This window comes from Daucus carota, chromosome 1 (assembly GCF_001625215.2).
Source record: "Daucus carota subsp. sativus chromosome 1, DH1 v3.0, whole genome shotgun sequence".
Lineage (NCBI taxonomy): Eukaryota > Viridiplantae > Streptophyta > Magnoliopsida > Apiales > Apiaceae > Daucus > Daucus carota.
This window is the reverse complement of record NC_030381.2, coordinates 41,285,571-41,313,182: the sequence shown is the minus strand read 5'-3', so window position 1 is coordinate 41,313,182 and position 27,612 is coordinate 41,285,571. Positions and strand designations below refer to the sequence as shown.

Below are 27,612 nucleotides of genomic sequence, written 5' to 3'. Positions count from 1 at the left end.
ATAACTATATATATGTGTGTATATATATTATGAAGTTCAATTATCATAAACAGTATTCTTTTCTTTCTTCTATGCAGTACAGATGGTTTTAGTCGAGTTGTAATTTGGGAATCAAGTCGTGTAACTGTATTATTCAACTCATTTTGATTGTAAAAGGAAATATCCTCGAGTGATTGATTACTAAAATAAAAGAAGCACCATAACAGATTAGCCAGTGGTGATGTGTCAAAGAGTGGGGTATGTTTATAGCTGTGAAAAAAATTCTCTATGTCTTGCGGTCATTTCATATATATACTACATCACGTATAAGTTCTCTAATATATCATCATCTGTTTTAGTCATTTCATTATTATTAGACAAACTTCCTCTACTGAAAATTGTCATCTTGAATTGAGTTTTATATTGGCTAATTAACGGCATAATACTTATTGTCAAAAAAAGACCACATAATAGTTCATGACGTAGACTACACAAATAATTTTTCATGACATTCATCCATACAAAATCAAATATATTTTGACGATTAAACCACTTACACTGTTATTTTTCAAGATAACATCTATACATACACAATCAAATCTATTCTGATGATTAAACCACTTACTTTGTGATTGTTTAAGATTTGCCTCTTGTGCAAATATTTCTGCAACACTATGTAAATTCTTTTTCTTTAGACGATTATAGATGTAAAGCTGAAACCTGAAAATATTCAAATCAAATCAAGTAACATAATATCAAAGATATTAAAATTTTTAAATATATAACATTAAATAATATGACACAAGATTTAAAATAGCATAGGAGCATCACTGACAAATTTTCTTTATCCCATCCATTTTCAGAAGCCAATTTTAGTTCTTCCTCCCACTCATTATCAAAGGCCATTTTTTTTTTGCCGGAACAATTTTCAATTTACCAGGATGAGAGAAAGGCACATGAATGGAGAAAGAAAGACACTAAACTTAGTGAACAAAAATATATTCTACGCAAAAGAGATATATACATTTGAATACATTTAGTGGACCCCATAGGCCCATATGATGCATATTTTGTTAGGTGGAAAACTTAGATTTTTAAAAGATACTAAAACATTGATACTACACTCGTAGAATTTGAATATATTAATGGACCTCATAGTATATATGATGCATAATAGTAAGATTTCGGGAGAATATTCAATTCGGATTTCAAAAGATTTTAATATAATAACAATATATTAATAATTAATAGATTTTCTCACAATTTCTGTGAACACAATCTGATAGATTTCAGACGGACTGCAACACATGTAGAAGCACTGAGAACTTCTTCAAAATTCAATATTTTCTTTAATCCTGAAAATGCTTCGAAACTAAACTAAATTTTAAAGGATTTGAGAAAATTTTAATTGAATATGTCAAATGTATAAGGATCTACATACCCCAAATTAGGGGTGAGCGTGGTTCGGTTCGGGGCGGTTTTAAGGTAAAACCGGAACCGGAACCGCGAATCTTCGGTTTTTAAAATTAAAAACCGAAACCGCAACCGAACCGTCGGATCGGTTTCGGTTTCAAAAAACTCGGTTCGGTTTTAGTCGGTTCGGTTTCGGTTATAAAACCGCAAGAAATGAGAAAAGGAAAAAAATTACGTATTGAATCTTTAAAAATTATTTTACAACATTAAAAGTTATCTTTTTGTATCTTTACGGTATTAGATCGATGAAAAAGTCCAAGGCTGCGAGTCTATAATTTTGATAGTATGTTTCGTACTACTCTTTTGGATAAAATCTAAGGTATGTAAAAAGGATCGAACCTAATTCAAGTATTCTCCAACCTATACCAAACTATAATCTAAATTCTATATATTACTTAGTTATGGTTCATGATATATTAATATAAATATATTTATATATTTATATTTATATGTGTATTATAATTTAGAAATAATATTTATTTATTTATTTTAAATAATCGGTTCGGTTCGGTTTATTTCGGTTCGGTTTTAATCTAAAACCGGAACCGCAACCATTAGAATCGGTTCGGTTTTTTAATTTACGGTTTCGGTTCGGTGCGGTTTTATACGGTTCGGTTTTTATCGGTTTTTAACGGTTTCGGTTCGGTTTCGGTTTCAATTCGGTTTTTTGCTCACCCCTACCCCAAATCTTGTCTCAAATGAGATAAACAAATGTCTTAATCGGGTGGTTTATGTGCGTACACGAATTCCGTTAATATTAATTCGAGTGAAACCAATCAAATATTGTCAACTAGGATTATGAAAAAAAAATTTGGGAATAATTTTGGGATACATAGCATCTTCCAGTTTTTCATACTTGTTGTGGTTTAATATAGTTTGTAAAATTCACATTAATATTTAGAGGGTGTATGCGATTGAGATTCTTAAGATTTAAACACAATAATTCAAAATCTCATGCATTTTGGTGGGATTTCAAAAAATTTAAAATACACTGAGCAATGCGACAAAATCCATAATTTTATGAAAGCCAAAAAAATCAATCGACATTTGAATATCTTCAGATTTTAATGATTTTAAACAATTCCAATCGAATACCATATGATTTTTAAGCATAATTTAAAATCCTGATTGAATACCACCAGATTTTGTAGTATAATTTAAAATATCAATTGAGTACCCCATTAATGAATTTTAAACAAACTCAATTGAATACCCTCAAATTTCATCAATGAAAAATATCTTTTAAAATCCCAATCGAACACACCCTCCTTAAATTTTTCGGGCTACCAAATAAAATATCTTTTAAAATCCCAATTGAACTACCAAATACTAAAATTAGCGGATTCTTCGGGCTCCTTGGCCCGCTTCGGGCTAGATGTTGGCAGGCCCGTCTTAAACATTTAAGGGGCCAAGTGCTATATAAAAATGTTGGGCCCACAATATAATATCAAAAATTTGATTTTCTTTTTCTTATAATGACAATAAATTTTTTATACGTAAACAACTTGATGATATTAATAAAAAAATATAGGGATGATGTATTTTCATAAAGAATGTGTAACTTTTAAAGATGAAAAGTTTTGATATGAGCCCTGCTTCTAGTTTTTGCTCATATATTATATATTATATATTTATAAATGGGCCAGAAATATTTGGGGCCCTAAAAATTTGGAGGCTATATTCAGTTGGGCTGTTTGCACTCCTCGATAGCCGGTTCTGGATGTTGGCTCTCCAACGTCCCCTACATTAAGTTTCACGGGACGGTTCACCAACTTCCGTTCCACTCGGGCACGATTGAAAACGAAAGAACCCTTTTTTTTTGACAATGCAGGCTTATATGCCTTACAAATTAGTATCTGTTCTAATAATTCTCGGGGTGAGCTAGAGTCGAATCCGAGTGTCCCGAAACAACAGATGATAAACCCATCACTGGGCTATCCAATCGTGCTCACGACAGAACCCTTTTGAATAAAAGAGATTAGTACAAGTTTGCACACTCAATTCATATCACATACACACAGAGCCCTTGCAGTTTATACTAATCACCCAACGAACCTATTAACTGATTCTCACACCAGAGGTGAATCGGGTCCAATCCCTCACATTCTTCTTCTTGCAGATCATTCGGACGTTCATTCTCCGGCAAAAAAAAGGTTCCAAACAAGTATGCAATTCTATACATGGACTGCACGAATAACCCACTTTTCTTTTTCTTTCCCATTCTCCGATTCAAGTTTAAACAAACGGGTTGAGAGACACTGAGCAACATGAATCAAAATATAATCTCTCGGGTGGTTTCTTCTTTCAACAGTAATATTGTCCTCAAGTTCCGAAATTTTTTGACACAGGGAAGAAACAGAGGAAAGTCGGTGATTTCTTCTTTCAACATTAATATTGTCTTCAAGTTTCTGAAATTGTTTTGACACACGGAAGAAAGAGAGGGAAGTCATGTTCTGCTTTTTAGTTTGCATTTCTATACATGGTAAAGAGCAAAGCCCCCGCAACACTAAACCAAATTATTTTCCAGTAAATCTAATATTTAGCAAGATTAATCAAGGACAAAAGTTTGGCGTTCAGGATATCTACTTATCTAGTACTAAACACAAATGTAAGCTGGGGATTTTGTCTCCACTCCAGTTGTATTTAAATTTGATATCTATCTTCAGAAGATGAAAAGAATGAAAAGTTAAACAAGCAACAGGAGAATAAATAGTAGAAAGTAGATTTGAACACTAAGAAAATTATTCTCCTGAGAATTAAAACGCACAATTCATGTTCCGAAACCTAAAGCACTGCAGATAGGCAAATACAAATATATTACAAATTTACACTGCGTAGGCAAGTACATTCAAGTACTCGGAATCTGAAAGAAATCTCCGAAACACCTCCTCGGATTGCTATCCAAGGGGCAACTTATATAGTTAAGGTTATGGTCCAGACAAATGAAAATCTCATGGAGATAGTAGAATCCTCCTGGTCGCCCGCTGCAGGATATATATATGTTTTGCACTGGCAGCCATTTTCTGATGGCACCAACTATGTCTCGTTTCGTATAGTAGGTATTGAATCTGATTCCGCCACTTCTTAATATAAACAACAAATCAATATTTTGGCGGGATCTTATACCATCAAGAAAGTAATTTTGGGCTCCGTCTTCTCCCCAATTTCCTGTGACACCGTGCTTAGACCATTCATGTTCCCAGAAAGAGCGGCTTGCATGCCTGGAGTTGATGTTAGCCCACCATCTGTTCATCTTTGATTCGATCCTCTCGAACTATCCACATTACAAAGAAGTTCAATCATCAAATTAACACAAATGAATATGTATTGAAACTTTGGGGGTTTGTACTGATACGGCCTCAATGTTTTAACTTGGTTAATTCAACTCTTGAAGTATAACTATTTCAATGTGTGCAAGGGGATTCAACCTATTCATTAATAACTATGCACGTATACGTACCACATCATCTGGAATACGTCTCGGTCTTCTGGTAGACTGGAGAGTTCGTCCATCAGCCGCAGCCGGCCATAACCCATGCATGGAAAAGTTATTCGCGTAATAGGGTGGAAGGGGATTCACACACCTCATGTACCCACCTGGACCACAGGGCGTGGGAGTCCAGATTTGAACAAACTGAATATGATCGAATCTAACATAATTCGATTCAATCAGTCGCTTTCGTTGATTGCCTTGTACAGGCTCTTGAAATTCATTTCTTTGGCACATTCTCAGACAATTGTGGAGGCAGATGCCACTGTAGAACGTCCCTTGGATATTTTTACTATTTAGAAGACAAATGTCTCCTCTGCTCGGAATAGCTGTATAAAAACTCCATGGTAAAATCAATTCAAATCACAGTACGTGTTTGCATGCATATGACTGATATGAGATAGTTGAACAGAGAAATGATATAGTCACTTACCAGAAATTAACACCACAAGGACAAATGCTGATAAGATCTGCCGCAGATTAGCCCCTCTGTCCAAAGTGATCAAATAGGAATCAAATTTCGGTTTGAAATAAAAATTTGCAAACAACCTAAATATTCCCTCCACCCCCTGTCCTTAAATCTTTTTAGGTCTACTTGTTATTTTATATTTCTCTTTTTCATAAAAACATAACATATAAAAATGGAATTTAGAAAACACTGAGCGGGTATCCATTTTCTTATTTCTAAGATCACCCTGCAAAAATTAAATTAAATAATCTACATATAAAAGAGAAGGAATAGAGTATAACTTTCTGGGTTTAGATTATTTCTACATGTAAACGGTCTCTACTCTCTAGTGTTATATTCTTGTTGATCATGAATATTAGAAAGTGTTCACTTTAAGTATACATATTTAGGGCCCCGTTATGCGTACCTTAATCTATGAGAGTTGTGTGGGCGTTTCTGCCCTCCCCGCAATCTCTTCCTTAATAACATCTTAATCTGTTGTCTCTTCTCCCTCTTGAACACTTTTATGGTGAAGGTTGCAAAGCAAATAAATAATGGTTGATGCGCGGGAGAGACAAATTAAAACATCCGGGAGAGACAAATTAAAACATCCTTATATCATGTGTCCTTTATATTAACGTACAGGTACATCTTTTCATATAGTCGTATCCTTTTCATGATTCTCAACATTACCATATTATATAGCCTGACACACATTTCTTACAAAAGTTTGGTTATAATTTGGCTCAGAGTCAGAGGCGATAGTACATACTACTATATACATACCATAGAAATGCCGGGCCATCCTCCTGTATGAAAGGGTTTGGATAAACTTAAAAAAAAATATTTTTATTTAAAATAAAGAAGTAATCTTGATAGAAAGGCTAGCATTTTAAATTTTCAGTAAATATTTCTGACTTTTTAAAAAAATGGATTTAGAAAAGTGGAAGTCAGTTTTTTTATAAAAAAAGCTAGAAGTCTAGGCAAACAAACTGGCACAATATCTCCCTGATCTCCGCCCCGGACGGGGAACGAGGATCCCCGCGGGAATTCGGGAAATTTATTTTTTAATAAAACAATAATAACTTTATAATATATAATATATTTTTAATAAAAAAATAAACTATTAACTCCTAATATACTAAAAAAATATTATCTTATATTTTCAACATCAAATCATATTAAAATTGATTTATAATATAAATAATCGACAATTCTAAAATATATTATACTACAATATAATTATAATTGATCAATAAAAATATAGTTTATTTTTTATTTTTCATAATATTATAAAAAGTTTTTGTTTTTAATAATTTATTTCGTATGATATATATAAATACATTATTATTTTTATATTTATATAATCGGGGTCGGGGTGGGGAAACACGAATCCTCGACCCCCGCCCCGATCCCCGAATTTTTTATAAGACTTTCCCCGATTCCCGCCCCGCCCCTTCCCTTCCCCATACTTTACTTTATTTTTTACTCCTACTTACTGACCTTAAACCCGTGTATATAATTTGAAATTTTTATTTATAATTTTAATTTTAACATTATTTTGTTGATATATTAATATTAATAAATTAAAACTTGATTAGATTACACTTACAGGCTAATTATATTTTTTTCTTGAAAATTAATTTTTACAATATTTTTCTATATTGTAAATCGGTAGTGTAAACAATGAACAATACTTATCATGTATTAGTTTCATGTTTGTCTTGAAGTATACATGTTAGAGTTAAAAAGGATTATATGACCATTCATGTTTTTCTTGAAGCAGAACGCATCCAAGTTAAAAAAATTTATAAGATTGTACGTATTTGTTTTTGATAAAATACGTTATAAATTTGTAATTAAGAAAACATATGTCAGCATGTTTTTCATTATTAATGTAGGAGTAAATGACAAAGGCATGACCGGAGTTTTTCAAAATTTGCAAAATGTTGACTAGACTTTAAAAATAGCAGAATTGTGGCTAGATTTATTTCTGCCTTTTAATAAGGTGATGCCCGTCAAGCTCCATTAACTCCAAAAAATTAAGAATAAATAACAACGGAGTGGCTGGAGTTTTTCAGAAGTTGCAGGAAATTGGCTGGTCTTTAAAATAGCAAAATAGTGGTGAGAGCTTACTTCCACCTTTTAATAAATCAGCGCCCGTTAAATAATCACTAACACTCTAACGGAGCTAGAATTAAATGAGGGTTTTTGGTATAAACAATGATGATGAGCAGTGTAGTATATATATATAGTACAGAAAAGATCAATCAACCAAAACAACTTTCTTTTTTTCTTGCAATCTAAAAGAAACAGCCATAGACATGGATTACTGTCATTATGGTAAGATTGCAGCAGGGTGGGTGGCCTGGACAGATGATCCATGTTTCTGGCAATTTCTTTTAGAATGCAAGGAAGAAAGAAAAATATTTTGATTGATGAGCTTCTGCGTATACTATATATACTACAATACTCATGAAAGTTGTTTTGTTTGGTACCAAAAATTCACATTTACCCCTGGCTCCGTTAGGGTCGTTACCTTATTAAAAAGCAGAAGTAAAGTCCAACCACTATTCTGCTATTTTTAAAGTCCAGCCACTATTTCGCAAATTTTGAAAAACTCTAATTACCCCCTTGTTTATTCTCAACCTTTTGGAGTTAAGGAGCTACATCAATGGTGCTTGACGAGCGCCACCTTATTAAAAGACGGAATTAAACTTTAGACACTATACTGCTATTTTTAAAGTCTTGCCAATGTTTTGTAAATTTTGAAAAACTCTGGCCACCTCCTCTCTGTCATTTACACTTTATATAATTGTTTATACTTGTTTTTAGAAAAAAATCACTCTGTGCAAAGCACAAGCAAGAATTGATAAATAAGCTCTATATTTTTCTATTTAAGCTTCAATTGTAAATTTTATATCACATTTACCCATGCCTTCCATACATGATTCATACATATTATAGGTGATAATGCCATTTGGATGAAGAAAAAAAAGTAGAATTGGAGCTTAAATAGCAAAGTTTGGAGCTTATTTATCAATTCCCAAATTTTATTCTAACCTTGATAATATCATATAAGATGATCTTTGGTTATACATATTTAGATTTAACATTCTCATAAATCAGAATCTTCCATATCATATTAAGCCCGATCACAAATAAACAATCAAAGGGTCCTCATGCGATTGGATGACATCTTCATAGACTTCTTATGGTAAAGGAGATCGATAATGACTGTTTGACCAAACTCACCTAAGACGGACTATAGACATGTCCAAAATACTTTCATGTTGTTTTGCTACTTGGGTCCAGCACAATCCCTCTTGATATAGTCCTCAATTCTCTTGTTCTTGGGGCGCTTTTCCTTTGTTTTCCCTCATACCTAACTTTCCCCTCCGTTTTATACAAACTGGTTCAATTCCCCAGCTTTGACCATCTTTCCAATCAATTTGTTCAAGTGGAAGCATGTCAATGTTGTGCTCTTATCATGCAGTAGTCATAATTTTTTTTCCCTTCTTCTTGTAATATTGTATCTCCATATTCGGTGGTTGGTTGAAACTAGTTTTCCCTTTATATCCTCATAATGCATACTGACTATCATGTTTCTTCTTACCTCAGTCTTCTTTTGTGGTTTCTTTCTAACCCCTATCTGATTACATCTTCCTCCGAATCTTTTCCTCCAGATTCTTTCCCATATCAAGTATCAAAGACTTTGCGAGAATATTATAAAGAGAGGAAGATCAACCATGAGCCGGTCTTAGGCAATCGAGCAATACTAGTAATTACTACTAAGCAAACAGTTTCCAACGATGCACGAATTCAACGTGAAAGGCAATACGAAGATTTCTATTAGATTTACGAATCCTTGATGACCAGGATGGGGCACTGTGACATCATGTTGTCCAAAATGTTTAAGACCTATGTGAAGGGCCTACATCAATGTAGTATAGAATTTTAGGGTCCTTCATCCTTCTCTATTTAGAGTCAAATTGTCAAGGTGTGACGAGCACAAAGCAAGATGCTTAAATGCGAGTTGTGTCGGCGAGTACGGTTGAATGGTCATTATTTGTTGAGTGCATGATAACTCAATTGCGAGTTGGGTCGGTGAGTACGGTTGAACAGTCATTATTTGTTGAGTGCATGATAACAGTTTGATTTTAGTGTTTTGGTTAAAATTGGATTCAAACTTTCTTTTACATTTCATGTACCACACCAAGTATTAGAAATCAGGTTTGTTATACTGCTTTCGACCTAATTTGTGAATGACAAGATCTATGAACGAAAAAATTGTAATATATGAAATCCGATTCACCCAAATGTTTAAGTATTATAATATGTATGAGTAGTTCAGGACAAATAATCCAACCTAAACCGTTGTATAGAGTGTCAAGGCTCAGACACCTGTTAATATTATAACTCATATTATCAATTACAAAGGGATAAAAATATCATGATATTTTATTTTATCATTTTTAAATTATTGTATTGTATTAAATAATTATAAAATAGTAAACAATACTAAGCTTGTATATTTAATTATGAAAATAATTGAAGATGAAGATTTGTGAGTTCGGTTAAAGCCTTGTACTCAAACTCTCCAACAATTCACTTTTTCATCGGAATCATATTCTCTCCTTTCCATTAAACAAATAAATAATTATTATGATATACTATCATTTCAGTTCTGAGTGAATTGAAGAAAAAGAAGAAGAAGAAAAAGAAGAAGAAGTGCATTTGATTTGTTTGTCTGTGCTAGAAATGGAGAAAGTCAGAAGAGCATCTCACGCTGGTTCTTGGTACTCTGATAATCGTAAGTCACTGTTTATTTGTCTATGTAATATTGATTCTTGTAATTTGATTCTCTAAATGCTAATTGATCATGTTAAAGTTAGGGTTTTAAATTGATTGACTTGAATTAGATGGATTGCAAGGGTAAAGTTGTCGAATTTATTCTCTTTTATTGCTCCATTTTGTGAATTATTAAGAGGTGGGGTGCAATCTTGAATTCACACTCAGTTGATTGTGTGTTGGTTTAGGAACTTATGGGACTATGTGGTTACTTGATTAGTCGGATATGTGTACTGGTTATATTCTTGTCTAAAGTGTTGTCATTTCGAGAGAAATCGTCTTAAGTATGGCCCCCAATTCATCAAATTTTGGAGCATAACTACGTTTTCATCTGAATACACACTTCTAGTGCAGAATTGTAGTTTTACATTAGATAGCGTTTTGTGTGACCGGGCACATTCTTCCTTGAGTCGGGGAAGTTTCATTGCTTGCTACAAGGAAGTATGACTGTGACCATTAACAGAAGATAGCTGTTTGGGTAGTTCCAATAATATAATCCGATAATGAAAATACTTGAAATAGTTTGGGGGGATTTGGTTAGATTAGATTAGTAGGTAAACACTATCGAGATTTAAAGCTGTTGATATGGTTTGGACTTTGGAGCCACAGAGGTGTTGTTATGGATTAACTCTTTGGTACATGTAGAGAAAATGTGACTAAAGGGGGTATACTTTATCACTTTCGTTGGTTGAGTATGTTTCCTAGAGCAATTGATGCATGCACCATCACTGAATTTGGTTAATATGCATCACTTCATCAGATATGGTAACAGAGTATTGTTAATGTTAATGTGGTCTGCAGTGATAATGATATTAAATTAATAATGCAATAACTAATAACTTTGAGCATTGGTTGGTCATTATGGAATCAGAGTGTGTTGTCAGTAGTTGTGAGCTTAGATTAACAGCAAGGGAATATTTTAATTATCTCTCTTAACTCCCTTCTGTATATCTATTGGAGATTATTGTAGACAACGTTACATAAAGTCACTCACAGCATGCTCACAACCATGTTGTTTGTTTTTCTATTTTTATTTTTTCAACTCGGGGGACTTCTTTGTTAGATTGGGTTTCTTTTGGGGTTTGTGTATGCCATGATCATTACTATAGCTTCGCGATTCAACATTAATTTTACAGTGTAAATGTGCCTTGCATAAGTACCAACAGATGTACCTAAGTGCACTTTTTGCTTTCCATGGTTATCAGTTATCTCTATTGTGAGTTGATTTCCTGCCTCTTGGGGTTAAATCAATTGTGTGTTGAAGCTAGTCTGCTTAGCAGATCAAGGTTTGCTGCACAAAGATTTGGCATCTGCATTTTTCTGTTTGCTCAGGCAAGATTAAAATCTTGTACTTTATCTGCTCTAGTCTAAGTCATGCCAATCATGAAGGCATTATAGTGAAATTCATCTGTGCTATATAAACTTGTATTACACGGTATGCTTGCATTTGCATCTTAGATAAGTGATGTTGAATACTAGCTCTATTTATTACTTCCCGGTCTACCTTTAAATTTTATGATATTATACAGTTTTTTTGCTTGTCAACAACCAGTCATGTGCACAGTTGCCTTGACAATGGAGAGTCGTCGGTTATTAGGAAATGGGTATTTTCAACATAACATCTTTGCATTTTCTTCTTTCATCAGCAAAAAAATTAGCAGAGGAGTTAGATGAATGGCTTATAGCTTCTGGCATCCCTAAATCTCCAGATGTGAGAGGTGTTATTGCACCGTAAGTAATATTACAATTTTTATAATCAATATGTTTGATGTTACTTACGCAACTATCAGCTCAATTACTTATATTATTTTGTGGTGGAATTGAATCCACTAGTCATGCAGGTTATTCATATTCAGGACGTGCAGCAGCTTATGCATTTGGGAACATTGAACCGAGTAATATGTGAGTATATACTTCGTACATGTATCCTTCTGATATTTCTAAACAAATTTGACACAAGCCATTTCCTTACTAACTTGTGGGGAGTTTTTTTTTAATTCTTTTCAGTTCCCGGGTTTTCCTTCTTGGTCCATCTCACCACTATTACACTCCAAAATGTGCTCTTTCAAAAGCTACTATTTACAGTACTCCGGTTGGGGACTTGCCTATAGATGTTGAAGGTATTTGGTATTTTCGTTTTAGTAACTTTATTACAAGATATACACCTGATGAATGTTGTGGACCTGTTAGGTTCACTTTCTTTTTCTCTCATTTTTTTTCCTTTCGAGTCTCTGCTAGTCTGGTATCTATTTCTAGATACATATCTCTAAAATGTTTGTAGAAATCGAACATATCTGTAAAATATGAATAAGTTTATGGCTGTTGCACGTATGCTAGTTATTATATGGTACTATTGTCTGAAACTAATTCTCATTTTTGCTTTGTTCCTCTTCTAGTCAACGAAGAACTAAAAGCCACAGGGAAATTTGAACTAATGGATCTTCGAGTGGATGAGGCAGAGCACAGTATGGAAATGCACCTTCCATATCTTGCTAGAGTCTTCCATGGGTTCGTACTCATTAATCTAATGTGATTTTAGATGCTCATTTTTTATTTCTTATGTTCAAATGGATGCAGATACAAAGTAAAAATTGTTCCAATCTTGGTTGGTGCTCTGAATGCTGAAAATGAAGCTTTATATGGTAGATTGCTGGCCAAATATTTGGATGACCCCACTAATTTCTTTTCTGTGTCCTCGGACTTTTGCCACTGGGGATCGCGGTATGTTCCCTTGCCTTAATTATGTTTTTAGCATCAGCTTCGGTACCTGAATTGTATTAGTGCAAAGTTAGTCATGAACCAGTTTTCTTTGTATTATTGTGTTCTGCATGTGCATCTAAGTAGTAAATACTTTATCTGTACAAGCAGATGGAGTTTGTATTTTCCAGTACGTGTCAGTCATATGTTTTCTGGGATAAATTTATATTCTAATATAAGCTAAAATCTTACCATACACAAACTTTCTAGGAAATTGCGACTTAGAAGTTGAAGGAAAGTACTGTATATTGATGTCTACTTTTTTTATATTTATCAATAGTGTCCTTATGTGGTTTAACTACCACTATTATGAATTTTAGATGTTTTTTAGTAATCTTCTTACCTGATATATATATATATATATATATATATATATATATATATATATATATATATATATATATATATATATATATATATATATATATATGTAGAGTCATACTCTACTAGAAACTAAAAACTAAGCTGAAATATCACTAAATCCTAAAGCAAATACCACTAACTTACCTAACAACCCCATCTCCACCTTCATCTTCATCAACCCCATCTCTGCCACTGGCTCCACCTCCACCTCGGTCATCACCTCCGTCATCACCACCTCCATCTCCGCCCGCCCCTTCCATAACCACCACCTTCATGTCCGCCTCCATTATTTATATCACCATCAAATCCAACCCACCTCCACAGCCCCACCACCTCCACCTCCGTCTCCACTTCCACCTCCACCTCCGGCCACACCTTGATCGTTTTTACATCCTGTACTATCTACCCCCATTTTCAATTCTGAATCTTTGTCAAAAATTGTCGAACATAGACAAAAATTGCTTCCATGTCCACCAACTCCATCTCCACCTTCACCTCCACTATCTTCACCACCGCAACCACCACTTGAAGCGATAATTAAAGCAGATCTGGAGATTTTAGAACAGATCTGGAGAATTTCACCAGTATCCGGGAGTTTTCACTAAATTCTGTAACATAGATCACTAAATCCTGAAGAGACGATCACTAAATGTTAGAGAGAATATCACTAAATTGGATTGGTTTTTAGTTTATATTTTAAGAGTGGTTTCTATTTGATCATTAGCCTATATATATATATATATATATATAATTTAATATTTATTCATTTACAACAAATTCCGTAGAACATAGAACAAAATAACAGAATCAATTAGTTTTTGGTGTGTATATGTATAGACCTTTACAACGTATATGTGTATATATTTGTGTAGATTGTACCTATTTTGTATGTGTGTATGCATGTGCATAGATGTACATGCTTGTGTCTAAATATATGTCTGTCTGCTCATGTGTATGCTTGTCAAAGTTAAAATAGGAGACGTCTATTGAAAGTAGCACCAATGGAATGAATAAGGGCACCTGTGCAAACTGTGTCTTATATATTCTCAAATTTGAATTACTCATTAGGTTGTGCTCATAACTGGATTCCTATTTGGCCTACGATTGATCTGAATCTTAAATGTCATTCAGTACTTGAGTTTACATCTTTCATTATGTGTGCAGGTTTGATTACATGCATTATGACAAGAAACATGGTGCTATTCATAAATCTATTGAGGCACTGGACAGGATGGGCATGGACATAATTGAAACTGGCGATGCAGAATCTTTTAAAAAATATCTGTTGGAGACCGAAAACACTATATGTGGACGCCATCCAATAAGTGTATTTCTTCATGTAAGTGCCTCAACTTCTGCTTTTTCTTTGAATTTAAACCTTACCAAATTGATAATGAATAAGAAATCTGATGATTTTTTTTGTTTGTTAAAATTCGTCTTTGTTGATGCCCGATTCAAGTTTATTAATCTAGTTGCTAAATCCTATGACAATATATTCGAAGCTAATAAGTGCTTTGTCTTGACATTATACACTAAACTAATAATGTCAGAAAATGACAGTTAGCATGTTGTAATCTAACGAGTACATTCAACTGTTGATGCAGAAAATAGTTAGCTCGTTTTAAATTTTATGTGCTTTGGTTATATGAGAGGTAGCCTGCACATCCCTGCTATGAGATTCCCACGAGGAAGCCATCTCTACCTCGTAGTCCCTTGTCATCTTTTTGGTGATCAACTCCAAGAATTTACACAGATTAATGTTATAGGCCATCATCCCCACCTCATTACTGTTACCACGTTCATTGCTGTTATCAATCCTTCAACTTTTATTTACTACTACCTGCATTGGCGCTATCACAATTTGGACCATGTCAAATGTCCTTCGTCACCTGAAGTCTACACCTCCAACTATTACCTATTTTATCCACATCTATCATATGGACTCTCTCTTCTATATTCTCTCCATCGAGCACAATCCTCTGTACCTTCCTCAAGTAGCCACCTTCCACATTGAAGCTGCTTTTCAATCCTTCCCGTGAATTCCTTACTGTTTCCGTTTCCCACCATCACCAACAAATTTTATATTTGTCCAGGTTTACTGGATTTGAATTGGATCAGGTTGATTGCAGATATTTTAGAAATTGGTCCATATAAACTTCAGATTCTCTAACTTAATAAAGAAAATTACTTCATTCTTTAATTATACTAAAAAAAATGCTACAGTGATTGCAACTTAAGATATGACATTTAGAATTAAATAATATGTAGAATTACATTCATATACGTATCTAAACACAATTTCGGGTTTTCAAATATATTTTGGCCTAATTTGTTCCAAGCTAACTTTTGTGTTAGTTTGCGCCGTAAAATCATGTAAATTAGTTATTTTCTTAACATGTTCAAACTTAAAATATTAATATTATGCAAAAAAATTGATATTAATTTAGAAATAATTACACATGATCAAAATCTATATTGTTTCAAACTTTTAGAAAAACAATAATAATACTCTTCAATTTGAAGTAAAATAAAATAAGTCCAGAGGGACAAGTTCTTTAAATCTGTACGATCCGATCATTATGAAAACAATCATATTACAAAGTTTAAGGCTGCCCTAGGAGAACTATTTATGTGTGTGTGTGTGTGTGTGTGATGCTTTTTGTAATTGCTCTCAATGGATTGGAATGGCTTGATGCCTTGATCCACATCCAATCTATGTCTAATTTGGATTGGATGTTTCTATGATCGATCCGATTCTGAATAAACGCATATGGAGCGGATTAGACTTTTGCTCCATTGGAGCAAAATATAATGACGCCAGTTACATAGCCATCATCAGTGTCTCAAGTAGAAGCAGAAAGGTTTTTAGTTTAGTTTAGTTCTTCTTCATCTTCCGGGGTTTTTTTTTAATTAGCAGGTGATATTTTTAACAGAGTTAGAACTAGCTGAGGCTATGCCCATGAGTTTCTACTTAATTAGGACTTGGCAGAAATAGTTATAGTAAAAGAATTTCTCATATCCAATCAGAATTAGTATGGTGTAGGGTAACAATCAGAATCTACCTCCCTTGAGCCCCTAAAAATCACAGTTAAAAAAGAAAATATTATCAGACCTTTGAATAATTCAAATGCGTCACTACACAAATGATTCCTGCATGTGATTTAAATTACACAAAACCACGGTGCCATGTTTATATGTTTATTAATCATTTCCCATGTTATTTATATTGCTGATTAACTTTTAAAATTGAAATCAGATGCTAAAGAACAGCTCCACAAAGATAAAGATCAATTTCCTTCAGTACGAACAGTCAAGTCAGTGCAAAAGCACCAGAGACAGTAGTGTCAGTTATGCATCTGCAGCTGCAAAGGTGGAGGGATGAATTTGTGATGTAAAAATTAGCTGCAAATTGGGATCGTCAGAATCAAAATGTTTAACTTCTATTGTTATATTCTGAACTTGTTAATGGAATGTGTCATCAACAAAGACTTCTGCACAATTGCTTATTTCTGTCGTGTAATAATGTTACAATGGATGATTATGTTGAATCTGTAATGACCAGACTATGGGGCCGTTTGGGTTAGCTTAAAAAAAGTGACTTTTTGCTTAAACTAAAGAAGTGGAGTAGAAGTGAGAAGTAAATAAGTTAATAAAGTGTTTGGAAAAGAAGTAGAAGCTGTGAGAGAGAAGTTAGCATTTTCAGCTTCTTAAAATGCTTCTACTTATTTACACAAACGGGTCAAGAGAAGCAGAAGCTAGAAGCAGTTTTTGTTCCTACGAACCAAATAGGCCCATGTCTCACAAGCCTAATGGATTTCGATTTTCAGGTGGCAGGTCAGTAGATATAAATTGTTACTTATTAATAGAATGAAGATGATAAGAATGGAACGAAAACAAAACGGTGGCAACCACACTCCTTGAAATCAATAGTGGACATGTTTCGAAAAATAAGTACATGTTTTTACTTTATATAATATCTTTTAATAAAATGTATTAAATTTGTGTCGTATCTTGTTTTCAAGAAATAATAAGGGATTTATTTTTGGAAAAAATGCATAAATGTGCACTTTATTCTGAAAATAAGTATACAACATGTGTTATTTTTTTTTGAAAATAATTGTTTAAAAGATACTCAATAAGAACTCTAATCATTGATTGTTGTAGGATTGTTGTTAATTAGATATATGTTAGAGTGAGCAACATGAAATATCATCAAATTCATCGTCAATTTGATGATATGAACTTAGTACCATCCTTCTAGATTATCATTAGTAAATCAGCATGAAAAATCATCAGTTTGATGATATAAATTTAGTACTGATCAACAAGAATAAGACTCAAGTAATTTCCATTGATGAATCCTAACTTGTTTTACATGAGTAAATTATTTAGAGAAAATTTTGAACACAAGAATTCTTCATCAGAAGATCACCTAGAGAGATTGTGCACCGACTATCTTCACAAGAATTCTTGATTAGAGGATCACCTAGAGAGATTGTGCACCGACTATCTTCAATGGATTGATTTTACTGAAAAGAATGTTGGCTAAACTTTTTTTTAACTGTTTTGAAATTCACTTTCCTAGGGTCTAGGCATCTAGATCTTAACTAGTTAATATTTTTTAATATCAGTTAAATCTTTTAACTACTTTGTGACCCATCAGCGAATACACTTTGCTGAGCACGAAATAAATAGTGAACATGTTTCGAAAAACCCATATTAAACACATTATCTTAATACCCATATTAAGATGGAACGAAAACAAAACGGTGGTAACTACACTACTTGAAATAAACAGTAGACATGTTTCGAAAAATAAGTACATGTTTTTTATTTTTTTCATTTTTTGAGAAATTTGACTTATAAGTTATAACCTGGTAGGGTACCTGGTACGACAGAGAATAAATTTTTAATAAAATGTATTAAAATTTTGTCTTATCTTGTTTTTAAGAAATATTGAGGGATTTTTTTGAAAAAAAAGCATAAATGTGCACTTTTTTTTGAAAATAAGTACACAAAATGTGTTTTTTTTTTTGAAAATAAATGTTTCAAAGGAAAAACTCTAATTATTGATTGTTGTAGGATTTTTGTTAATTAGATGTGTTGCAGTGAGCAAACAATCCTAGATTATCATTAGTAAACCAGCGAACTTAGTATCAATTTCTCCTAGATTATCAACAAGAACAGATCAACGGAGCCGTTGATGAATCCTAACTTGTTTTACATGAGTAAATTATTTAGAGAAAACTTTGAACACAAGAAATCTTGATCGGAGGAACACCTAGAGAGATTATACACCGACTATCTTCAATGGATTGATTTTACTAAAAAAAATGTTGGCTAAATCTACTTTTATATATTAAATGGCAACCAAGGGCAAAAAGAGCAAAAAAAATGGTGGTGAAATATCCATTATACCCTTATATTAGTTGTAATTACAAAATTACCAAGTGATTCATTTATTATGCTTGAAAATTAAGTATTAGTAATTAATACATGTGCATAATAAGTATCAATTTAATTACAGTTATCACTTATTTATGACCACTCATTACAAAGAAATTAAAATATTAAATGCTTATGTAGTTAGTTAATTTATATAAAATTAATGTGAATTCAACTTGTGACATATAAATAAACTCCCATGTAGACTTTACAATCATAATTACTAAATTAAGATTTTCTGATTCTCATTTTATAAAAAAATAAATATATTTTTTTACATGTGCGGATACGTTAAATTATTTTCGATTTAACTTTGTGTGAAAAGTATTAAGCTACTGATTTCTTGCAACAAACTTACGATTATATTACACATTTTAAATAAGCGAGCAAAGAATACTACGTAATCAAAGAAGTAAAAATACTTCAGAATTGAAGAAACTAACAAGCACGAAAGGTAGGACAGTCATATTTATTAGTTTGGAATTTTTACATTAATTATTGACACTAAATAACAAATAATAGATTTGTTACGTCTTGTGTTTAAAGGGTGGGAGTACATGAATGTTTTTCTAGACATATATCTTATGATCCAAAGACTATGATAGATGTTTGTGTTCAATGAAATTCTAACACTCAAGTGACAAGTAATTAGTTGCTCTAAGTAATATATTAAAAATTGAATTTTGATTTGACGTGATAAGCGTATGAGTACTCGTATTAAGTACTTATTTAAAATGTTTGGATACATTTGTAAACTCATTTTAGAGATTAAATCATTAATATATATGTATAATATGATGAATCGTAGTTTATGTTATAATTATATATAAAATTTTACAAATGTTAGATGATTATGTTATGTGGGATCTTTTCTATTTTTAACCTTCTATTATATTTAAATTTTTTATTGTATGATCCAAGGTGCCCTGATTTTTATTTTTTGTTAATGAGGGTGACACCTCATAAAATTTTATACTAAGAAAAGATAATTTACAATGACTCTAAAATTAAAATCTCTAAAAACACATCTCAAATGAGCGAACATTAATAGAAACTAAAATAACAAAATAACAAAATCTCTAACGGAGAAAAGAAACTTTTGACTCGAGTTATGTTGAGATTTATATGAGTTAGGCTCAAACCGGAGTTATCATCTAGCTAATATATCCAACTCGAGCGCGGGTACTCGGTCGAGTTACCAATCAAATTGGTCAAATTTTAGTCAATATATTCTAACCGTTGACTATTAAATAAATAATCACATATAAATTATTAAAAAATAAATAAATCAATCAATTAATTATCGATAAACTCGCATGATAAGGTAACAACAGAGTATTTAATAATCGATCGAACTGTTAGATATCAACCGTTATAATAATAGTAATGGCTTGAGTGATCCAAAATATATATGGATATAATTGTATGTTTACAATTATTATAAAAAGTATAGGTTGGTTACACAAAAAAGAAGGGTATGGGTTGGTGAAGGATTAGTGGCTTAGTATTAACCGTGTATGAATTGAATTATGATTTGAGTTAAAGATTTCAGAATTGGAGTTATGTAAGATTCTGATTTAGTTACATTTAAGATGATTATATATACATGGTCACATTTTGTCTGTTATGTGGTTCAAACTTGGGTATTATTTGAGAGCAGATGCTTGAGTATGTTAGACTTGATTATCATAATTTGTTTGACTGTATTATTGATACGAATTTGATTAATTAATTGTACAGGTTGGACGTGAGTTTTCCGCGAACATATATTTTTTTGTTTATGCCATACATCGGATGTCGAATTTCGTATTTGTTATCCGTAATACGACCGACTGATAATCAGTGTATCACTAATCGATAATTAATTGATAATTAGTAAATCACGCTGATGAGTAAGATATATAAATATGTAGAGATTTACTAGAGGAAGAGGGGGAGAGGAAAGAGAGATGGAAGAAAAGATAACAAGTATTAACAAGTATTATGTCTATTTTCACTGTATGACTGCCTCATATAAGTATGTTTTATATAGTATGTTTGTCAGTGTTCGATCGTATCTCTTTTATCGTAGCACATGAACATATTAAATCAATTTTAATTATCATATTATTTCATGAGTTTGTTTATATGATTCACTCGAACTGCGCCTATTACATTTATCGTTTATAATCACATTTGGTTGTGTTTTGATGAATATCACACTAAAAAATTGTAGTATAAGTGAGAATTTTATTGTGCCAATTCGAGTTATATGGAAATTTATTAGTTATTTCAAATCAGTTGTTATGGATATTATTAGTTTATTGTAAAAAATTATTTAAATATTAATAAAATTAATATTTTATAAAAAATATATATTTAAACTATTAATCAAAATATATAATATAAATAATAATTTATAGATGACGGCCCGTGCCTTGCACGGGCATTTACGCTAGTTTTTTTAACTGTTTTGTAACTATCTCTAAATTTACTTTCCTAGGGTCTAGGCATCTAGATCTTAACTAGTTAATCTCCTTTAATATCAGTTAAATCTTTTAACTATTTCGTGACATCAACGAATACACTTTGCTGAGCATCTGAATTTTAACTGGTTAATATTCTTTATATATCCAAAAACATTTCCTAATCACAAAAAAAATCAAAAATAGAAAATAATTAAAAAATATTCATTCATTTTTATCTAATATTTATTTGTGTGAGAGCATTATGAACATGAAGTCAATCTTCAACAAAATCGTAATACTAAAGTAAAAATACCAAGATAAGTAAAATTATGGGTGAATGCCCTTTTTAACTAATTTTAAAGGAGAAAGGTCCAAAATAATTATGAGCGGAACAGGTGTCCTAAATACCCAACTGGACGCGCATTGGGGATATGCGTTTAGAGCAATACGCATTTGACAAATGCGAGTGTCAGTATACCTTCTTCATCTAGTCACAGGCACACATCTAACGGGTGCGTATTTATTTTTCTTGTCTGTAGTATGCGCATATGAAAGATGCGAAGGCTAGTCCACGCACATAGAAGATGCGAAAGCTTGGTACAATACATATCCAGAGAAGCAATATCCAGAGTAAAGCACAAGAGCAATTAGATAGAGGTCCCACACTCGTATCTTCATCTTAAAAGCAAGGTGAATGCCCTGTGCGTGTAGACTGTAGTGTTTAAACTTTAAACTTTAAAATAAGCATAAGCATACTAAATATGCGAGTTTCATTGGGTATTTTGGATGCAAGTTTCATTGGGTATTTTGGACACGCAATCTAAAATATGATATTTCAGACACTTACATTTAAAAAGTATATTATTTAGAGTATTATCTCTAAAATTACATATTAAATCAGAATTAAATTATTTCTTTTGTAAATTAACATTTATATTTGAGTACTTCATTTCTAATCCCAGTTATTTATCTATCACCATACATTCATATATTATTCAATTACATGATAATTATCACATAAATATATTATTATTATTATTAGTTTTGACGAAACATAAATATATTGTTAATTATAAAAATATAATTAATATTTAATTTATCATATTTATTAAATATAATCAATAATCTTAAGAGGGTGAGTATCCAAAATACTATTTTTTAAATAATATTTGATCAAAATATCAATAAACAATGTCCTAAATATTTTCCAAATACTTACATTATTCACATAGCTATGAAATATGTGAATATGATATTTTATAAAAAAATGATGTATTGTAGTTAACGCTCCACTAACAATGAAATATCACAAATATGCTCGTGTGTGGGTAATTTGGAACACTCATAATATATATTTTAGACTTTTTTTTACCCAAAAGCTAAATAGTAAATAAAAAAAACTGAGTATAAAGTGAATGGGAGGGGAATGTTCGGGACAGAAGGTAGTACAAATCCTATGAACGCACCAGAAAGTTATATTTCTTTGGGAAAATAGATTTTTTTGCCACTCAACTTATAGTGTTTTTAGAAATTTACCACCCAACTAATTTTTTTATTCTTTTACTCACTAATGTTAGGTTTGGTTTTGTTTTTAGCCACCAACTTAGGTTTGGATTTGATTACTAGCATTATGATAATTTTTTGTAGCATCATTTATACATAGTGATAGTATCTAATCTTTGATGATGTGTCGTATGTTTATATCCTTATATATAGCAATAATAATATAAAATGAGCTGATGAAAAATTAAAATCTGGAAAAATAGTAATTAGATTCTAAAAATTCAATAAATCATGAATATGAAATCAATGATTTCAAACAATTCACCCTCTCTCATAAGATAAAGTGTAATTGAGTGATATGACGCATCATCTTTCGCTATTAAACTTTCAATGGACTAGCTCAGTCTAAGATCTCTCTTAAATTTATCTTCAAAAATTTTAATAACTTTATCTTATTATAATTTTCGAGATAAATAAATAGAGAGAAAAACTTAATTTTCGATGATTGTCCTCTATATATAATGCATCATTTTATATTATTATTACTCTCTCCATCCCTCTCATTAGTTTACAAATTTTCTCTAGTGCTTAGCATGTATTTAAGATTCTTATAAAACATAGTTTCATAACTTATTTTTGTGTGTAAAAATTCAAACGCTGAATTTTCATTCGGAAGAAAAAAATAAGTTATATATGAAACTACATCTTTTAAAGGCCATATAATGCGTGTAAAATTCTTTTCATTCAAGGTAAGCGATCTTGAAGACATAAAAGTACTACATATAAAAATACTACATAAAAAGTACTACATATAAAAATACAAACATATATCAAATCATCAAAAATATTACCGACTACCACTATATTTTAATAATGATACACATAAAATGTAATGCTAATAATCAAATCTGAATCTAACTTCAGTGACAAAAAAAAAAGAGCTAAATCTAACACTAGTGAGTAAAATAAAAAAATTATAGTTCAGTGGTTAGTTTCTAAAAACGCAATAAGTTTAGTGACAAAAAAATTATAATAATGCTGGTAATCAAATCCAAACCTAAGTTGGTGGCTAAAAATAAAACCAAACCTAACATTAGTGACTAAAAGAATAAAAAAATTAGTTGGGTGGTAAGTTTCTAAAAACAGTATAAGTTGAGTGGTAAAAAAATCTATTTTCCCTATTTCTTTCCGTGCTTTTCCTGTAGTGTTAAACTTCGACTTTATATATTTAAAGGTAATATTGAGAAGTAGTTTAAATTATAAAAATCAGGAAAAAATATATCTGATCAAACAGAGACCACTAGAGCACGATGAAATGGGATAAATGTCTTAATATATCTATTCGGAAGTGTAAATACGATAAAATCGTAAACTCAGAAGATAAAGATAAGATCGTTTGTTTTTATTGTTATGAAATAACCAAGAGCATAGATACATTGGTAAATCATGTATGAATTTTCATAGAGAAGTGTAGTAGTACTAGCACGTAGTAATGAGAGGGTAAGAAGGAAAAGTAGTGTACGTATATACATCGTTATGTGATGAGGTTATTCCTTATAAATACAGGCCTTGTGCATATCTCTCTGAACAACCCTCTTCTCTCTCCACTACTCTCTCTATATTCCATTATGTGAACAATCTCTCTCCCTCTCTCCACCATCTCTCTCTCCCTCTCCCATCATCTCTCTCTTTCTCTCTCTCTCTCCCATCTCTCTCCCATCATGTCTAACAACCAGCAGCAAGAAATCTCTCGGAAGAGAAAATCAACCAAAAGCAAGGAAGCTGACAATGTTGCTCTCACCCTCTCCCCACCCGCCTCTCAACCCCAACCCCCGCCGCGCCGACGCAACGCCACCAAGTCCCAAGACATCCCACCGCCGTACCCATGGGCCACCACCAAACGCGCCATCACACACACACTCGACCACCTCGACGCGCTCCAAATCAAAACCATCTCCGGCCAAGTGCAATGCAAGAAATGCGAGCGACAGTACGACATGGAACTCGACTTGCACGCCAAGTTCATCGAGATCGCCTCCTTCATCGCCAAGAACAAAACCAATATGCACGACCGGGCCCCCGCGAATCTCATGAACCCGGTTCTCCCGGCTTGCAAGTTCTGTCACCAAGACAACAGCGTCAAGCCGGTCATTTCCGACAAGAAGAAGTCGATTAACTGGCTGTTTTTGCTTCTGGGACAAATGCTGGGATGCTGCACACTCGAACAATTAAAGTACTTCTGCAAGCACACCAAGAATCACCGCACTGGAGCCAAAGATCGTGTTCTGTATCTCACTTATCTCGCCATTTGCAAGCAGCTCGATCCCAAAGGCCCCTTTGATCGTTAAAAATGTGTGTTGAGTCAGTTTATGTATTTTAGTTTCAAGTTTCTGTTTGGTGTCATTGTCTGTTCTATCAGCGTCTAGATTAATTACTAGTGATGAATGTCGTCGTGTCGGAGTCTTGTTGAGTTGTATTGTGGGTCTGAAACTCAGAATGCTTGAAATTTCATGTATGGATGTTTGAGTTTGATGTTGTAGATCTTATGAATGGAATGGAATGCCTTGCCTTGTTGATAAACATTGAGATTTTGTCATGCTGATGTGGGCATCTTTCTTTTAGTTACAGCTGATTTGGATGTTTGTTATGCTGCTCAAGTTTGCTATTTGGATGGCTATTCATTGTGTTTCTTTCTTGGGTTCATTGCTGGAGCGTACATTCGATTTTGGTTATATGTTTTTTTGGGTTTGATAGACTACTATATCATGGAATTAAGATTCGACCGTCATTTATTCCGATTGATTCCTTAACGTCAATTTTATGACCGCTTCATTACAAATATTGTTACGTAGATAAATCTAGATTTACGACAAATCTTGTTACGTAGATAAATTGAGGTCCCCGTCATATTTGGGGTTGGGGTTGGCGTCATTTGAAATTTTATCGATTAATATTGGATATGACGTCTTGAAACCTAAATATTGTAACTAGGCACCCTTTTCGTCTCCAAATGACTGAATTCCTGTTAATTCAGGAGTAGCTTCTTGAGGAGATGTTCCTAACTTGCAACCCGGAATGACAGAGTAATCCAGATATAACCTATCTTTACAGAGTACTCCAGATATAAGAGTCATCCATTCTGTACAAAGTCACCCAAAACTTGGCCTGTAGATGTTGTTAAAGCGCCAGAGTAGGTAGTCTGATGTGGAGCCTTGACCCTGAAAAACTCAATTGCAGATCATAAGAGTGGATATAGATGTCATCTATGCCCAGTCTGCAACATAGCTACTGAGACTATATATTTTGCATATTCTGGCAACATTTCAGTTTGATCAAGCTTGCCAAGCGACGATCAATAGCTCAGTGACAGGAAGACAAATGTTTGATCAAGCAGCCTTGTAGAATGGTTGACAAACGTTTTATAACCAATGCAACACAGAAGCGGAAAGAGAGATTGTTATGATTAGCTAGGCATTATGAAAATGCAGAAATGAATTGGTGTGGCATCAACAAGACACGGAAGGAGCACGATTAGATAGTCAAAAAAAAAAAAAGATACGGAAGAAATGAATTGGTGTGGAATCATATTGTTTGGGAGTCATTTCTGGGTCCTGAGGTCAAGCTCTCTCTGGCCACATTTACATATAAATGTCAACAACTGGTTTCTCAATTACAACAACGATATGTGTCTACAAATTTTTTTAACGGTGCATCAACCACGTAGTTCATTTTGTTTCGAGAGAGATCAAGTTGTAGTAGAGTGCCTGATCTCGTAAATGGCTGACCCTTTTCGGATTTAGCGATTTGATAATTTGATGAAATTTGATTTTTAGGAGAACTATAAACATTAGATTAATCTCTAAAAAGAAGAAGAAAACATTAGATTAAGGTACTGTTTCGGGATTGCTGTTGTTTTGGAGTCATTCTTGAGGTCAAGCTCTCTCTTATCCTGCCACTATTACTGATAACGGTCAACAACTGGTTTCACAATTACAACAATGATATGTGTCTACAATTATTTTTTAACGGTACATGAACCACGTAGTTCATTTTGTTTCGGGAGAGATTAATTATTGTCAAGAAGATAAGTTTGGAAGAAGATATGCATGCATGTGTTTGAAATATTTCCAAGAATCGTTAAATAAAAATTGTAAATTTTATAGAAATATTGTGAGTACTACTTATCTGATTCAATCATTATTTTTATATTTTACCTCTTGAAAGTCCCTCTTATTTATTTTAAAAGGTTTTCAAAAATAATAAAATTTTATAATATCAAAAGTTACTTTCACTCATTAACTTCTATCCACTTTTCTATATCTATTAATTAAATAATAATAATTCTCATTAATTTACCATTTTCTTATATTTCATCTATTAATTTCCCTTGATTTTGATAATCTATTTCAAATATATATTTATTAATCATATTACCAAGTTATAATTTATTTAAGTAATATAAATTATAATATTTAATTTAATTGTCGATAATGAAATACAAATAGAAATGGATAAACAATCATGAATAGAAAAAGATAAACAGTAATCTGAAAAGACTAGAAAATTCTCAATTAAAAAATATTACTTACTTATGTATTTAAGATATTATTCAAAAATTAATTTTTTTATCAGGATCTTTATCATTTTTATAAGATGGTTTAGGTAGGTAAATTATATACCAAATTAAGAATATCTAATATTAAATATCTATATAAGATGGTTTAGATCAGTAATTACATATGTATATATAACAAATTAAGAATATCCAATGTTAAATACTTCCTCCTCAAATCTGTTTTTTAAGAACGCATCTCTAACTTTTTTATATTTTCACATTTTTTTAAGCTAGTAATAAT

The 27,612-nt window shown here is 32.3% G+C and overlaps 1 protein-coding gene across 1 annotated transcript; it reads left to right on the top strand.

The window, feature by feature from the left end:
- Nucleotides 1–9,927: 9,927 nt before the first annotated feature.
- On the top strand, nucleotides 9,928–16,916 carry LOC108207640 (uncharacterized). Its single transcript, XM_017378077.2, has 8 exons — nucleotides 9,928–10,203; nucleotides 11,888–11,972; nucleotides 12,075–12,143; nucleotides 12,249–12,361; nucleotides 12,638–12,749; nucleotides 12,819–12,962; nucleotides 14,526–14,700; nucleotides 16,618–16,916. The coding sequence occupies exons 1-8, from the start codon at nucleotides 10,152–10,154 to the stop codon at nucleotides 16,741–16,743; spliced, it is 876 nt and encodes a 291-aa protein (XP_017233566.1). The 5' UTR covers nucleotides 9,928–10,151; the 3' UTR covers nucleotides 16,744–16,916.
- The last annotated feature ends 10,696 nt before the right edge of the window (nucleotides 16,917–27,612 follow it).